This window comes from Hyperolius riggenbachi, chromosome 2 (assembly GCF_040937935.1).
Source record: "Hyperolius riggenbachi isolate aHypRig1 chromosome 2, aHypRig1.pri, whole genome shotgun sequence".
NCBI lineage: Eukaryota > Metazoa > Chordata > Amphibia > Anura > Hyperoliidae > Hyperolius > Hyperolius riggenbachi.
The window spans coordinates 569760368-569777139 of NC_090647.1; the positions used below are offsets into that span (position 1 = coordinate 569760368).

The 16772-nt window shown below is 47.6% G+C and overlaps 1 protein-coding gene across 1 annotated transcript in view; it reads left to right on the top strand.

Moving 5' to 3' along the window:
- LOC137545194 (uncharacterized) overlaps positions 1-12831 on the top strand; it is a 57549-nt gene extending 44718 nt beyond the window's left edge. Inside the window, exon 6 of the mRNA XM_068266317.1 lies at positions 11078-12831. Within this exon, the coding sequence (XP_068122418.1) occupies positions 11078-11205 (128 nt within the window). The 3' untranslated portion in view covers positions 11206-12831. The remainder of the gene's footprint in view (positions 1-11077) is intronic.
- The last annotated feature ends 3941 nt before the right edge of the window (positions 12832-16772 follow it).

Here is a 16772-nt window from a genome sequence, read left to right on the forward strand (position 1 = left end):
TAGATATCATTAGTGTCCAGTATATTCCTTGATATGCTAAAAACTGGACCATATGAATATGATCCTATGCAGTTGAAAGTCCAAGTTTTCAGGACCTAAAATCTACTAAGCTTATATTAGACATTAAACCAGGCTAGAATCAACATATAGGTCTAGTGAACGACAGTCTTCACATATAAATCCCTCAGGACCATATGGGTGTGCTCCTATGCGATTGAAAGTCCAAGTTTCCAGGACCTAAAATCTACTCAGCTAAAATTAAACATTAAAACAGGCTAGAATCAACATATAGATCGAGTGAAAAACAGTCTTCGCATAAATTCCCTCAGGAGCGGCAGTCATTGGCTTCCAGCAGTATCAAAACAGGTCACCTCCACCAGCACCCTTTGTGTGCCACTCACCCCTGTCCTAGACCAACCAATGGTCTATATGAGCCTTGGGACCGTTCCCGGGTCGTCCCCCACCACTCCAGCAACACAGTGTCCACCAATAGATGATAGATGATAATCTTCATATGATGAGTACCTCAGTAAGAAAAAGCTCCCATAGCGTAATACTGTTAAAAACTATTTATTTATAAAAAGCAATTGCACTCACATGGTCTTCAGTTAAAATCAGCGTTTGAGTGATTTATAACACGGGCTCTCCCCCGTATGGTGGCCAGGCTGGCAGGCTTCTGTCAGTGTTCCCCCTCCGTTTCCGCCGCGCGCACGGAAAAAACGCTGGGATGGATACCACATGTGCCTCCTCGCCTCTGCTCACACTCAGGCTAGTTCCCACTTCCACATCAGGCTCCGCCCGATCGATTTCGTCACTCAGTGACTCATCAGGGGCATGGAGCCTGATGCCTATCGTGGGATTATATAGGCCAAAACCGGCCCCACTATAGGGGGTGTGTATAGTGGGGCCGGTTTTGGCCTATATAATCCCACGATAGGCATCAGGCTCCATGCCCCTGATGAGTCACTGAGTGACGAAATCGATCGGGCGGAGCCTGATGTGGAAGTGGGAACTAGCCTGAGTGTGAGCAGAGGCGAGGAGGCACATGTGGTATCCATCCCAGCGTTTTTTCCGTGCGCGCGGCGGAAACGGAGGGGGAACACTGACAGAAGCCTGCCAGCCTGGCCACCATACGGGGGAGAGCCCGTGTTATAAATCACTCAAACGCTGATTTTAACTGAAGACCATGTGAGTGCAATTGCTTTTTATAAATAAATAGTTTTTAACAGTATTACGCTATGGGAGCTTTTTCTTACTGAGGTACTCATCATATGAAGATTATCATCTATCATCTATTGGTGGACACTGTGTTGCTGGAGTGGTGGGGGACGACCCGGGAACGGTCCCAAGGCTCATATAGACCATTGGTTGGTCTAGGACAGGGGTGAGTGGCACACAAAGGGTGCTGGTGGAGGTGACCTGTTTTGATACTGCTGGAAGCCAATGACTGCCGCTCCTGAGGGAATTTATGCGAAGACTGTTTTTCACTCGATCTATATGTTGATTCTAGCCTGTTTTAATGTTTAATTTTAGCTGAGTAGATTTTAGGTCCTGGAAACTTGGACTTTCAATCGCATAGGAGCACACCCATATGGTCCTGAGGGATTTATATGTGAAGACTGTCGTTCACTAGACCTATATGTTGATTCTAGCCTGGTTTAATGTCTAATATAAGCTTAGTAGATTTTAGGTCCTGAAAACTTGGACTTTCAACTGCATAGGATCATATTCATATGGTCCAGTTTTTAGCATATCAAGGAATATACTGGACACTAATGATATCTACTAAGACCTAAGAGGACTTAATTGGTCTTTTTGCATTTGAGAGGATTGTAATTTTTATGGTTGTAATGTTCTTAATCCTGGTTTGCATGTAAGGGTATTCTGTCGAGTCCTTAATTTATCAGGGTGGGTTGATCGCATACCGTGAGCGCTACCTCTTGTGACACACATTTTTTACTCTTAAGAGGAGGCGAACAGGTGATAGAGGGTTGGGGGTTAAACTGTGAGCGCTGACCTCTTGTTTGAAATAGATTTATGCTTAAGAGGAGCGAACTAGTTTTAACAATTGTTTGAATTTATCCTCCAGGTGGGTGACTATAATATAGGGGAGAATCTAGAATCATTCTGAGAGTATTGGGGTGGCATTGTGTTTGAAATTGCCTGCTCTTACAGAATGGATGCGTTTGAGCAAAGAGCACGTAGGATTGTAAACCTGGATGAAGTATTTGTAGATGGGGGGGAGATAGGAGGAACTATGGAACAAGAGTTTAAGAAACTTCAGACAGTGATGATGAAGGAACAAAACACATGGTGGGACCTGGCCGCACTTACTAAGTATGACAAAGAGGGTATTATACCGAAAAGATTAAGGTGGGATATGATGGCGAATGATGGGGAGGATGATGAGGAAAATGATAAAGAATGGGAGGAGTACTTTGATAAGTGCGGGCAGGGCTTAGTGAAATTATTGATAAAACGGAAGACAAAAAGATTAACCAGGCTGGGAGGGGAAATAGAGGAAATTAAAACTAAAATGACCCCTATTAATAATTCTGAGGAATATAAAAGTAGATCCAAAAGATTGGGTGAGATATTGGAAAAAACCCAAGCAGATATTAGAGTAGAGAAACAGAAAAAATTCCAAAGGGATGCAGATGCTACCAGGAAAAAGGAAACATATAGATGGCAAATTAAGAAGAAAGAGGAGAAAAAAGCAGCAGAACTTCTAGCGAAGGCGGAGGAAATGAAACAGCAGAAACAAAATGCACCTATGGAAGAACTACACACTCAACATATTGAGCATAGACCAGCCCCTAGGACTATGTATGCACAAGGAGGGGAACAGGGGATGAATCACGGACATTTGGGTGAGGAAAGGAGAGGGGGTTGGGGAAATGCTAATCGTGGGTGGGGACAAAACAGGGGATATAGTCGAATGTCAGATAGAGGGCAGGGGAGGGGGTATAGAAATGACTTTCAGAATCAGCTTAATGTGCCGACATTTAACCGTTATGACCCTATAAGACAGCAAAGGCAGATGGAACCTTTTTTAGAGATGGCACCGAGGTATGGGGAGAGAGAATGGAGACAGGAAATGGCAGGATATGTACCGCAACAGGGGCCTTATGGAAAAAGAGAGCCAGACGAGGCACAAGGGGGGGGGGGAAGAGGAGCAAAAAGGATGAGGCAGTGAGGGGGGAAGGGGTGTTTAATATTAGTGGTACAGCCTTGAGCACTAGAGAGCTGGCCATGCTAGATAAGGGCCTGAAGTATGCACCGAGGCAGGGTATGGATAAATTTACCACGTATATTGACATTAATAAGTTCGCACGAAAACTTCATTTAAAAAAGTATTTTGCTGGCCGTCCCAATCGAAATTCTGGACAAAAGGAACCAGATAGATATACACATACCAATTTGCGCACCAAATCCACGTTCAATCCACAGGACACTAACTATAATGCAATTGAGGTTTTCAAAAATATGGTGATTAGGGATATGAATAATATCCCAGAACAACAAAAAAATGGAAATACCAGGGAGGTGGCGAAGGAGATGCTGGAGAGTAAAAATCTGGTGGTTAGGCCGGCAGATAAGGGGGGAGGGGTGGTGGTTTTAAGTAAATTACAGTATAAAAATGAATTGGATAGGTTGGTAGGGGATGCAGAGGCCTATACACGATTGAAGGGAGACCCTACAGGTAAGTATATGGCAGAATTGAGAGAGATACTTAGGGAGGGGATGGATAGGGGGTTTGTCACGGATGAGGAGTTCAAATATATTGTTCCGGATGTTCCCCGAATACCCGTCATATATCAGGTCCCCAAAATGCATAAGAACAAAACTGATCCCCCAGGAAGGCCCATAGTCAGTGGGATAGGGTCGGTCACCCACAGATTGGGACAATATTTGGATGAGTTTTTAAAACCCATGGTGGAAAAACTTCCTAATATACTTAAGGATACCAAGCACATGCTCCAAATTATAGAGGGGAAGGAATTGAGAGGGGAAGAAATAATGGTTACAATGGATGTATCCTCGCTGTATACTAACATCAAACATGAGTTGGGGTTGGAGGCAGTTGATTTCTTTTTTAGAATGGAAGGAAAAATAAAAGATGATCAGAGAGAGTATTTATTGAGGTTATTTAAATTTGCTTTGGAAAGGAATTACTTCTGGCATGGGGGAAACTTTTACAGCCAGACGAAAGGATGCGCCATGGGGGCGAGCTATGCTCCGAGCCTCGCAAATTTGTTTATGGGAAAGTGGGAACAAACAGTGTTAGGGGAGGGGGGCCCGGTGAGGCTATGGCGAAGATTCATTGATGACCTGTTTTTTGTATGGGGGGGTGGACAGGAACATTTGGAACAATATGTGACTAAACTGAACCAAAATGATTTGGGAATTTCCCTCACCATGCAATATGGTATTGATAAAATCCAGTTTTTAGATCTAGAAATCATGAGAGAGGATAATGTGATGGGGACCAGAACTTATTTCAAAGATACAGACAGGAATGGGTATATATCAACTGATAGCTGCCACCATCCGGCGTGGATTAGAGGGATACCAAGGGGGCAGTTTCTCAGGATGAAGCGGAATTGCTCAAGCATAGGGGAATATTACAGGCAAGCGGAAACCCTCAAAAATAGATTTGTGGAGAAGGGCTATGGGGAAAAACAGTTGGATGAGGAGATTGCGAGAGTAGGGACTCTGAATAGACAGACGCTCCTGGAGGAGAAGCCAGTGGAAAATGGCACAGGTGAGTTTGAACTGGCCTTTATCACGGGATATAACACTCAATATAAACAACTCCAAAATATAATTAAACAACATTGGGGGATCCTGGAAACGGATTTGACACTTAGGAGCCTAATTCCAACCCAACCAAAGTTCATTTATAGGAAAGCCCAGAACCTGAAACAGATTCTGGCACCCAGTTGTGTGGAACCTAAAAAGGTCCCGCGAATGCAGGGGTGGCAGACAGCAGGTTTTTTCCCATGTAGAGGATGTGTAGCTTGTAGGGAGGCCAATGGTGTCAAAACAAACAGTGTGGTATCATTCAGTAATGGAAGGAGGTTCAAAATTCAGGAGTTTATCACCTGCAATGATAGGTTTGTCATATACCTTGCCTGGTGTAAATGTGGATGGCAGTATGTAGGTAGGACTACCCGTACTCTCAAGGAGAGGATGGGGGAGCACGTGCGTAATATCAAAAAGGGATACCCCAATCATGGTGTCTCAGCCCATTTTGGGAGCCACCATGATTGTAATCCCAATGATTTATCTTTTTGTGGGCTCCAAAAAATTATTCCCAACTGGAGGGGATGTAATAAAGTAAAGAGAGTCTCACAGGAGGAGACCCGATGGATACACAGGATGGGCACCTTGAGACCAGACGGTCTTAATATAGACATAGACCTGGTATGTTTTCTAGGGGAGTAGGGGTGTGATGTGTGTGCATGCATCCCGACAGAAACCTGGACTAGCACCAGGCTGGTATGGCCAACATGGACTCCCATGTATTTGGGTAAGGAATGTGGGATTTACATATATATAAAAGCCATGGAGGGAATTTCTGATGGTGGGGGGTGTATAGGGCATGGAAACTATAACCTATCTGTAAATGTGTGTCCATTTACTCCTGCTCCACAAAATTAAATCTGGAAGTGGGTAAAACTAATGGGTCGAAGTGATCTGAGGGACCTAGTTTAGGGAGGTGAGGATTGAAAATTAAGTTAGGGAGATTTATGGGGAGGTGGAGCGGGGATGAATGGACGCACATGGGTATTGTTAACATGTATACAATTGGTAACCTTGCAGAGGAAGGAAATGGGTTATGTGTAAAAATAGGTCAATAGATGAGTAATAATCTTTTTCTCAATGTTGAATGTTTGTGGGATGCAATGTTAAATGTAACCCCCAGATGGCGGCAGACTTGCAGGCTGGGTAATGCGGCTATGTATGGAGTTTTTTTTGGGAGCTTTTGCCACTTGAAACCTCTAGATGGCAGTAGAAAGGGAAGCAATGTAGTTTGGATAGTTTGCATGTGAGGGAGTAGAAAGGGAAACAATGCAGTATGGATAGTGTGCATATGAGGAGGGGGGTGTGTATAGTGGGGCCGGTTTTGGCCTATATAATCCCACGATAGGCATCAGGCTCCATGCCCCTGATGAGTCACTGAGTGACGAAATCGATCGGGCGGAGCCTGATGTGGAAGTGGGAACTAGCCTGAGTGTGAGCAGAGGCGAGGAGGCACATGTGGTATCCATCCCAGCGTTTTTTCCGTGCGCGCGGCGGAAACGGAGGGGGAACACTGACAGAAGCCTGCCAGCCTGGCCACCATACGGGGGAGAGCCCGTGTTATAAATCACTCAAACGCTGATTTTAACTGAAGACCATGTGAGTGCAATTGCTTTTTATAAATAAATAGTTTTTAACAGTATTACGCTATGGGAGCTTTTTCTTACTGAGGTACTCATCATATGAAGATTATCATCTATCATCTATTGGTGGACACTGTGTTGCTGGAGTGGTGGGGGACGACCCGGGAACGGTCCCAAGGCTCATATAGACCATTGGTTGGTCTAGGACAGGGGTGAGTGGCACACAAAGGGTGCTGGTGGAGGTGACCTGTTTTGATACTGCTGGAAGCCAATGACTGCCGCTCCTGAGGGAATTTATGCGAAGACTGTTTTTCACTCGATCTATATGTTGATTCTAGCCTGTTTTAATGTTTAATTTTAGCTGAGTAGATTTTAGGTCCTGGAAACTTGGACTTTCAATCGCATAGGAGCACACCCATATGGTCCTGAGGGATTTATATGTGAAGACTGTCGTTCACTAGACCTATATGTTGATTCTAGCCTGGTTTAATGTCTAATATAAGCTTAGTAGATTTTAGGTCCTGAAAACTTGGACTTTCAACTGCATAGGATCATATTCATATGGTCCAGTTTTTAGCATATCAAGGAATATACTGGACACTAATGATATCTACTAAGACCTAAGAGGACTTAATTGGTCTTTTTGCATTTGAGAGGATTGTAATTTTTATGGTTGTAATGTTCTTAATCCTGGTTTGCATGTAAGGGTATTCTGTCGAGTCCTTAATTTATCAGGGTGGGTTGATCGCATACCGTGAGCGCTACCTCTTGTGACACACATTTTTTACTCTTAAGAGGAGGCGAACAGGTGATAGAGGGTTGGGGGTTAAACTGTGAGCGCTGACCTCTTGTTTGAAATACCATTATGATATACCCAAGAGAAAAATGAGCTTGCTTAGGGATTTGTAGGATGTCAAAAGCCAACTCACATACATTGGCCAGGAATCAAACCCAGGTCAGCTGCTTGGAAGGCAGCTCTGCTCACCACTATTCCACCAACACTACAGGCTGAAACTGCATGCACAGTCTCTGTGGCACAATTGGTTAGCGCATTCAGCTGTTAACCAAGAGCAGGGCCGCCATCAGAAATTTTGGGGCCCCTCACAAATCATCAGTCCGGGCCCCCCCCCCCCCCCAAACTGAGAAATGTGCGTAGCCATTACATGTTGGCAGAGCTAGTTGGAGGCTTGCTGTCCACAAATTAATCACGAATAACCACGGTGGATACTCGTGATTCAAGTTAGCTCCAATTGCCACAGCTGAGCGGCTAGATGCGGCGGGGTTAATTACCCAGAACGCCACTCTCCGCCCAGCGTTTCAACGAGGTGCAAGTGTCCGAATGGACGCGTTGCAAGCCTCGATATCGAGCACTTCCTCCTTCAAGCCGGAAGGAGGAAGTGCTCCATCATTTTTTTAGAACCTCCCAGTTTTCTTTTCTGTTTAAAAAAGCTAAAAAAAAGTAGGTTTAATGCTATTGTCTCATATGGTAATGATTCAGCTTTTCCCATAGTCTCGCAGTTAGCAATCATGTGACCCCCAACAAGACAAATTCAGCAATCATGAGGCCCCCAACAAACCATGAGGCCCCCAACAAGACAAATTCAGCAATCATGAGGCCCCCAACAAGACAAATTCAGCAATCATGAGGCCCCCAACAAATCATGAGGCCTCCAACAAGACAAATTCAGTAATCTTGAGGCTCCCAACAAATCATGAGGCCCCCAACAAGTAAAAATTCAATCATTAGGCCCCCAGCAAGACAAATTCAGCAGTCATGAGGCACATAAATAGACAGCATTTCACATAAATAGGCAGAATGACCCCTTATGGTAGACACCTCTCACCTGGATTCTGACAGGGACCCCCAGGTTAGGTAGTGAGTGACATGGAGCCCTTTAGGCAGTGAGTGACAGGGAGCCCTTTTAGGTAGTGAGTGAGTGACAGGGAGCCCCTTTAGGTAGTGAGTGAGTGACAGGGAGCCCCTTTAGGTAGTGAGTGAGTGCCAGGGAGCCCCTTTAGGTAGTGAGTGAGTGCCAGGGAGCCCCTTTAGGTAGTGAGTGAGTGCCAGGGAGCCCCTTTAGGTAGTGAGTGAGTGCCAGGGAGCCCCTTTAGGTAGTGAGTGAGTGCCAGGGAGCCCCTTTAGGTAGTGAGTGAGTGCCAGGGAGCCCCTTTAGGTAGTGAGTGAGTGCCAGGGAGCCCCTTTAGGTAGTGAGTGAGTGCCAGGGAGCCCCTTTAGGTAGTGAGTGAGTGCCAGGGAGCCCCTTTAGGTAGTGAGTGAGTGCCAGGGAGCCCCTTTAGGTAGTGAGTGAGTGCCAGGGAGCCCCTTTAGGTAGTGAGTGAGTGCCAGGGAGGCCCTTTAGGTAGTGAGTGAGTGCCAGGGAGCCCCTTTAGCAAGTGAGTGATGACAGGGAGCCCCTTTAGCAAGTGAGTGATGACAGGGAGCCCCTTTAGCAAGTGAGTGAGTGACAGGGAGCCCCTTTAGCAAGTGAGTGAGTGACAGGGAGCCCCTTTAGCAAGTGAGTGAGTGACAGGGAGGCCCTTTAGCAAGTGAGTGAGTGACAGGGAGGCCCTTTAGCAAGTGAGTGATGACAGGGAGCCCCTTTAGCAAGTGAGTGAGTGACAGGGAGCCCCTTTAGCAAGTGAGTGAGTGACAGGGAGCCCCTTTAGCAAGTGAGTGAGTGACAGGGAGCCCCTTTAGCAAGTGAGTGAGTGACAGGGAGGCCCTTTAGCAAGTGAGTGAGTGACAGGGAGGCCCTTTAGCAAGTGAGTGAGTGACAGGGAGGCCCTTTAGCAAGTGAGTGAGTGACAGGGAGGCCCTTTAGCTAGTGAGTGAGTGACAGGGAGGACCTTTAGCAAGTGAGTGAGTGACAGGGAGGCCCTTTAGCAAGTGAGTGAGTGACAGGGAGGCCCTTTAGCAAGTGAGTGAGTGACAGGGAGGCCCTTTAGCAAGTGAGTGAGTGACAGGGAGGCCCTTTAGCAAGTGAGTGAGTGACAGGGAGGCCCTTTAGCAAGTGAGTGAGTGACAGGGAGGCCCTTTAGCAAGTGAGTGAGTGACAGGGAGCCCCTTTAGCAAGTGAGTGAGTGACAGGGAGCCCCTTTAGCAAGTGAGTGAGTGACAGGGAGCAACCCCCCCTGCCGCCCGCCGCCGCCGCTTCCCCTACCTTGCAGCCAGCAGCCCAGCGTCAGACCTCAAGATCAGCGGCGACCCGACCAGTAAGAGCGGGCACCGGACGCACCCGCTCTATATGCGGAAGTGATGTCACTTCCGCATATCAGTGCGGGCGCTGGGTCCTAGCGCCCGCACTATTGTCGCCGCCTGATCGAGGTCTGACGCGGCGGAGGCGGCGGCGGCGGCGGCTATAGGGATGGAGGGAGGGAGCAGCGGCCAGAGGGGTTGAGCGGCGGCCGGGCGGCACCCGCAGCGCCGCGGCGGGGATGGGGCCCCCCTGCAGGCCCCGGGCCCGTGACGGGAGTCACGGATGTCCCCCCCTGATGGCGGGCCTGACCAAGAGGTTGGTGGTTCAAGCCCACCTAGGGACAGCCTTGCCTTTTGTATTCAACAGCTGTCCATAGAGAACCCCAGATAGCTATGTAGAATCATCTCTTTCTCTCTCTGGGCTTGAACCTCCAACCTTTCGGTTAACAGCCGAACACGCTAACTGATGGCACGACAGAGACTGTGCACACAGTTGTTGCTAAATGATTTTATGTGGATGCATGTATGTCTTGTGGAGGGAGGAAAAAAGTCTGCTCCAAGAAGTTTAACGCCACTTTAAACAAAACCTGTATATATCAAATTTCTACATATATTTCTATGATCCTTTCATGATGACAAAGGCCAGAAAGAAGTAGGCAAAGGTGTTGGTGGTATAGTGTTGAGCATAGCTGCCTTCAAAGCAGTTGACCTGGGTTAGATTCCTGGCCAATGTAGGTAAGCTGGCTTTTGACATCCTACAAATCCCTGGAAGACAAGACAAGAGAGGAGGAGGTAGAAAAAGCACAAGAACAAGATTAGCTCTCAAATGAGCTGTTGTGGGGTGCTATATATAAGAAATAACAATCAGCCAGGAGCAAGCTAACAAGCTTACAAGAGCCTAACTAATCTTTCCCTATGAGAGTGTGCCAGCAGCTGTCCCTTCACTAATTACTACAGGGACACGAACGACTATAATGACCGGCGCTGCCTGCCTTATATACAGGGGGGAGTGGCTGCTGGAGATAGTGTAGCCTGATTGGCTACAACGGGCCTGCTGACTGTGATGTAGAGGGTCAAAGTTGACCCTAATGGTGCACTATGGGGGCGGATCGAACGCGAACCACCCAAAGTTCGCCGGCGAACCGTTCTGGCCATCTCTATTCACCAGTTGAATCACTCAAATATGGCTGTGTCTGCAGACAGTCTTTGCCACTTGCCGTGTCCACACGAACGAACCGTCGCACAACATGTCTGTACAGATATTTGTATGCCGTGTGTAGGGGCCTTTACGCCCAAACCACCGGTCCGAGCAATTGCGCCAGGTGATGTCATACAGAGATGTACATGTACGTATTCGTTTGTCTTTTTGATAAATAATCCATCCGCTTGCCTATGGTAAGATGGAGATATTCTGGAGAGTTTCATGTCTGTTTTGTGTCATCTGCTTTGCCTATGCCGATAAACTGCCATATATCTCCTCCTTACCCAACAGATGTGGAGGACAGCGTCTCCGACAAGCCCCCAGAAGCTCAGGAGAAGACCAGCGAAGCCTCTGCAGTTATCACTATCCCTCCGAACAATGATGTGGACCCTCCAGCAGAAGCCACAGAGGCACTGTGACATGGCTCACAGCTAATCTTACTGACATCAGACCTCAGTCCTACAACCGCAGATTTACATCATCCATTCCTCACAAATTCACACGCTGGTACAGGGGAGTCACTTCAATGTATAGGGCCCCAGCAATGTTCCCATCCCTTCCCTTGCCTCCCCCTGGGGCCCCTCACAGCCTGGGGCCCATCTCACACGGGTCATAGAACAGGTGTGGCCATCATGATCGTCACCCCCATAACAAGTGTAGCCACACAACACCTGATCTGGAGGATAGTCCCCTGTATGGGAGGAAGGGAAGGTTAGTAGTTGGGGGCCCCCACAGCTCTGGGCCCTGTGCCATTCCAGGCCCCTCCAGGCTGATCACTGTATACATACCTGGGGCTTCCTCCAGCCCCCTCCAAGCTGATCACTGTATACATACCTGGGGCTTCCTCCAGTCTCCTCCAGGCTGATCACTATATACATACCTGGGGCTTCCTCCAGCCCCCTCCAGGCTGATCACTGTATACATACCTGGGGCTTCCTCCAGCCCCCTCCAGGCTGATCACTGTATACATCCCTGGGGCTTCCTCTAGGCTGATCACTGTATACATACCTGGGGATTCCTCCGGCCCCCTCCAGGCTGATCACTGTATACATATCTGGGGCTTCCTCCAGCCCCCTCCAGGCTGATCACTGTATACATCCCTGGGGCTTCCTCTAGGCTGATCACTGTATACATACCTGGGGCTTCCTCCAGCCCCCTCCAAGCTGATCACTGTATACATACCTGGGGCTTCCTCCAGTCTCCTCCAGGCTGATCACTATATACATACCTGGGGCTTCCTCCAGCCCCCTCCAGGCTGATCACTGTATACATACCTGGGGCTTCCTCCAGCCCCCTCCAGGCTGATCACTGTATACATCCCTGGGGCTTCCTCTAGGCTGATCACTGTATACATACCTGGGGATTCCTCCGGCCCCCTCCAGGCTGATCACTGTATACATATCTGGGGCTTCCTCCAGCCCCCTCCAGGCTGATCACTGTATACATCCCTGGGGCTTCCTCTAGGCTGATCACTGTATACATACCTGGGGATTCCTCCGGCCCCCTCCAGGCTGATCACTGTATACAGACCTGGGGCTTCCTCCAGGCTGATCACTGTATACATACCTGGGGCTTCCTCCAGCCCCCTCCAGGCTGATCACTGTATACATACCTGGGGCTTCCTCTAGGCTGATCACTGTATACATACCTGGGGCTTCCTCCGGCCCCCTCCAGGCTGATCACTGCATACATACCGGCGGCGGGGAACAGAGCATCGTAGGAGGACAGCGCGGGACATGACAGCTGCAGGGGCCGATAGAAGCCCCAGGAAAGTGTCGATTTTTGTCTATTTGAGAAGTCCACAGAACCCCTTTAAAGGCGTACGTTAAAAAGGGGCGCTGGGAAAAAAGGGCGCCGGGTTTTTAACGATAAGCATGGATAACGTTTAAAAATGTATTGTACTGTATTTCATTTAAAATTAATGTTTTATAAAGTTATAAATCATTAAATAATGTGCATTAAATCGGCAATTGTAAAAACGTTAATCTTTCGTTTAAATAGTGAAACGTATAATAACGTTTAAAAAAAAAAATTACTAAGTAACCCTCCCTGTACCTACCCCTAACCCCTAGACCCCCCTGTTGATGCCTAAACCTAAGACCCCCCCTGTTGGTGCCTAAGTAACCCTCCCTGTACCTACCCCTAACCCCTAGACCCCCCTGTTAGTGCCTAAACCTAAGACCCCCCTGTTGGTGCCTAAACCTAAGACCCCCCTGTTAGTGCCTAAACCTAAGACCCCCCTGTTGGTGCCTAAACCTAAGACCCCCCTGTTGGTGCCTAAACCTAAGACCCCCTGTTGGTGCCTAAACCTAAGACCCCCCTGTTGGTGCCTAAACCTAAGACCCCCCTTTTGGTGCCTAAACCTAAGACCCCCTGTTGGTGCCTAAACCTAAGACCCCCCTGTTGGTGCCTAAACCTAAGACCCCCCTGTTGGTGCCTAAACCTAAGACCCCCCTGTTAGTTTTTTCGTTTAAAAATAATGTTTAAAAAAAAAAGGTACTGTTTTTCGTTTAAAAATAATGTTTAAAAAAATATTGTACTGTTTTTCGTTTAAAAATAAAATTTAAAAATGTATAAATCATTAAATAATGTGTAATCATGAGAAACAGTAATAAAACATTAAGTCTCCGGGCGCCGCTTTTAAAACGTTATTTTTCTCCGGCGCCCTTTTTTCCTATCGGGCGCCCATTAAACGATATTTATTATAGGAGTGAATGGCGGCGCCCGATTTGTCCACTAGCCTCAGGCGCCCGAATTTACTGTTCCACGTTGGGTGAAAAAGAGGCCAGTTATCTAATAAGAAGGAAGCCTCGGTATCCTGCTGCAGGGGTGTCCCCCACCCTCCTCTGGACCTCTGCTGCTGCTCACGGATGGAAGATCCGGGCCGGCTCCTCTTCATGCTCCAGTGCAGCTGTACTGTGCCTGTGTGAGAATGGCCGCACCTGTGCAGTACACCGGCGCTGCTAGTGCAAGAAAGGAGCGCCGCCTTGCTCTTTCAGAGGGTGCCAGCGAGCAGTGACAGCAGCGAGGAGGACACAGGAAGCCTCTACACCATCCACAGGCTTCTGTCTCCTTAGGTGAGTATGTGCCTTCTGACCAGAGGTTCCTCTTGGCTACACTTGAAGCATCCTGGTCAGGGGAGAGGATATACATATCATTTTACTACCATTAGACATACCTGTATACTGAATACTGACACATATTACGCAATGCTTTACCAAGTCCATCAAACAATTCCCTGTCCTTCAGCCGGGTCACAGTCTGGGGCCAATGTGGGGGGAAGACAAGTGTCCAAATAGTACATTTTACATAAGGAAGAAGACCCACAAAAACACAGGGAGGCCAAACTCCACCCTGGCCGGGATCTGACCCCTGGGACTCCGGTGCTGCAAGGCCAGAGTGTTAACCCCTTATCCCTCTGCTGCCCTTCTTTCATGGTTACATAGTATATCTACCTGTATATACAGTACCTGTATAAAGAGCTTCTCTGACCTCTACCACTAATTTAGTCAGAGAGCAGTGCTGTTTTCTGAAGCGCTTATCAAAGAAACAGTGAAAGACAACTTCAGATAAGGTTTTAGGCTGGGTCCACACTAGACCCGGTTGCAGGACGGACCCTGCAGTCCGGATCAGGGGAAGTACCCACCGTACTGCAAACTGATGAAAGTGCATCAGTTTTGCATCAGTTTTGTATCAGTTTCCGTTCAGGTTTTTCCCTGACAGAAAACGTCTCTATCATTAGGAAGGAGTGGGAGGATTTTTTGGGCCAATCATAAAGCTCAGGCTATCCGTTTTCACATCCGTTTTTTGCCTGTGGAGCTGGAGATGCGTTTTCTCATTGCTTTCACTACCCCTGCGTGTATCCGTGGTCCTGATCCGTTGCGTGAAAATGCAGCAGATCCGGACCTTCCGTTCAGGTTTTCAAAACGGGTCCCCGCAAACGCAGACGGATCCGTTTTTTACTTGGGTGAGGCTGGCTGCTATTTTAAACATTAGTATCCGGGACTCCGTTTTTCATCAGGTTTGAAAAACGCAGCCACGGATACGTTTCCGGACCTAGTGTGGACCAGGCCTTACTGCAGGGAAGTTCAGAGTCATTATCTCTGCTCTGTTTCATAGCTTAAAATACAGAGAGTAGTTTTGTAAATTGCAAATACTAGAGAATGATGTAATGTTGTAAAAAGCTGTATAATGGAAAATAAAAATATGAGACTCTTTTCTTTGCAACTAATGTTCTGTGAATTACCCATACTACACATACAATTTATTATAGCATACATTTTTTTTCACTTCACTGTTATTTTAATTACCTGTGCCATTAAAGGGAAGGTTCACGGTCCCTGATATAAAAAAAAATGCTAATCCACTTACCTGGGGCTTCCTCCGGCCCGTGGCAGGCAGGACGTGCCCTCGACGCTGCTCCACAGGCTCCCGGTGGTCTCCGGTGGCGCACCCGACCTCACCAGGCCGGGCTTCTTCTGCGCTCCAAAATGCGCCTCACGGGGGCGCCAGACGTCATCGGACGTCCTCCGGGCTGTACTGCGCAGGCTCAGTAGTTCTCAGTAGTTCTGCGCCTGCGCTGTACAACCCGGAGGACGACCGATGACATCAGCACACACGAGTGACACGCACTTTGGAGCGCAGAAGAAGCCCAACCTGGAAGCCGGCCTGGTGAGGTCGGGCTCGCCACCGGAGGAGACCGGGAGCCTGCAGAGCGGCGTCGAGGGCACCTCCTGCCTGCCACGGGCCGGAGGAAGCCCCAGGTAAGTGGATTAGCAGGTATAGTTCCGATCGCAGCCAGTACAGGTGTCCACGAATCTTAAGGCCAAGTATAGGTGATGAAAGGGGTTTATTAGTTAGGGAGGGGTTAAAACTTCAATACAGAAAAAAAAAAAAAACTTTGAAAAACAAAACAACTTTTTAGACTTTTTTTTCCTACTAACGTCTTCCATGTGTGCATGTGCACAAGCGTGCGGCAGACTGCATTTATTGCTGGACATGAATCTCACGTACAGGAAACCGACACGAGCATCAAACTGGATGTGAGACTCGCGTCCAAAAACCACAAGAGGTTAAAGGACCAATAATGCAAAAAGAGGTAACATTTAATATTCATGTACAGGCATATGTGTAAAATGTGCTTTTAGGCCTGGTGCACACCAAGAACCGCTAGCAGATCCGCAAAATGCTAGCAGATTTTGAAACGCTTTTTCTTCTGTTTCTGTAGCGTTTCAGCTAGCATTTTGCGGTTTTGTAAAGCGTTTTTGGTGTAGTAGATTCCATGTATTGTTACAGTAAAGCTGTTACTGAACAGCTTCTGTAACAAAAACGCCTGGCAAACCGCTCTGAACTGCCGTTTTTCAGAGCGGTTTGCGGTTTTCCTATACTTAACATTGGAGGCAGAAACACCTCCGCAATCCAAAATCTGCAGCAGCCCGGGAGTATGCGTTTCAGCAAAACGCCTCCCGCTCTGGTGTGCACCAGCCCATTGAAATACATTACCCAAGCGGATCCGCAGCCGCAAGCAGATCGCAAACCGCAGCGGAAACGCTCTGGTGTGCACTAGGCCTTATTCCAGAGGAAAAATGTACTGTAGATTACTCCTTTCCTGTCTTGCTGTCAGTGGGCAGATCTGACAGGTTTTTGGCTGGTATCATTCATGGGGGATTCTCAGGGTTTTCTTTATTTTATAAAGCACTGAATGGTATATACTTAATTCTACTGTGTAAGCGAGTAGGGAGGTCGGCCGGCATCCTTCTATGGATCCTCTCCCAGGGGTACATTAGGAAACAATAAAGGAAATAGTGGATCCGAGGTGAACTTTTACTCATTGCATATTTGTGTTCCTTTCATATAGTTTATAGGGCATTCCTCAAGCCAAATACTTTTTTGTTTTTGTTTTAATACTCTAATTCCCTATAAACTAAAAAAGCCACACCCACAGGTTTTCAGAAAGCCTTGGCAGTAGCAAGGGCTCATGGGAGCT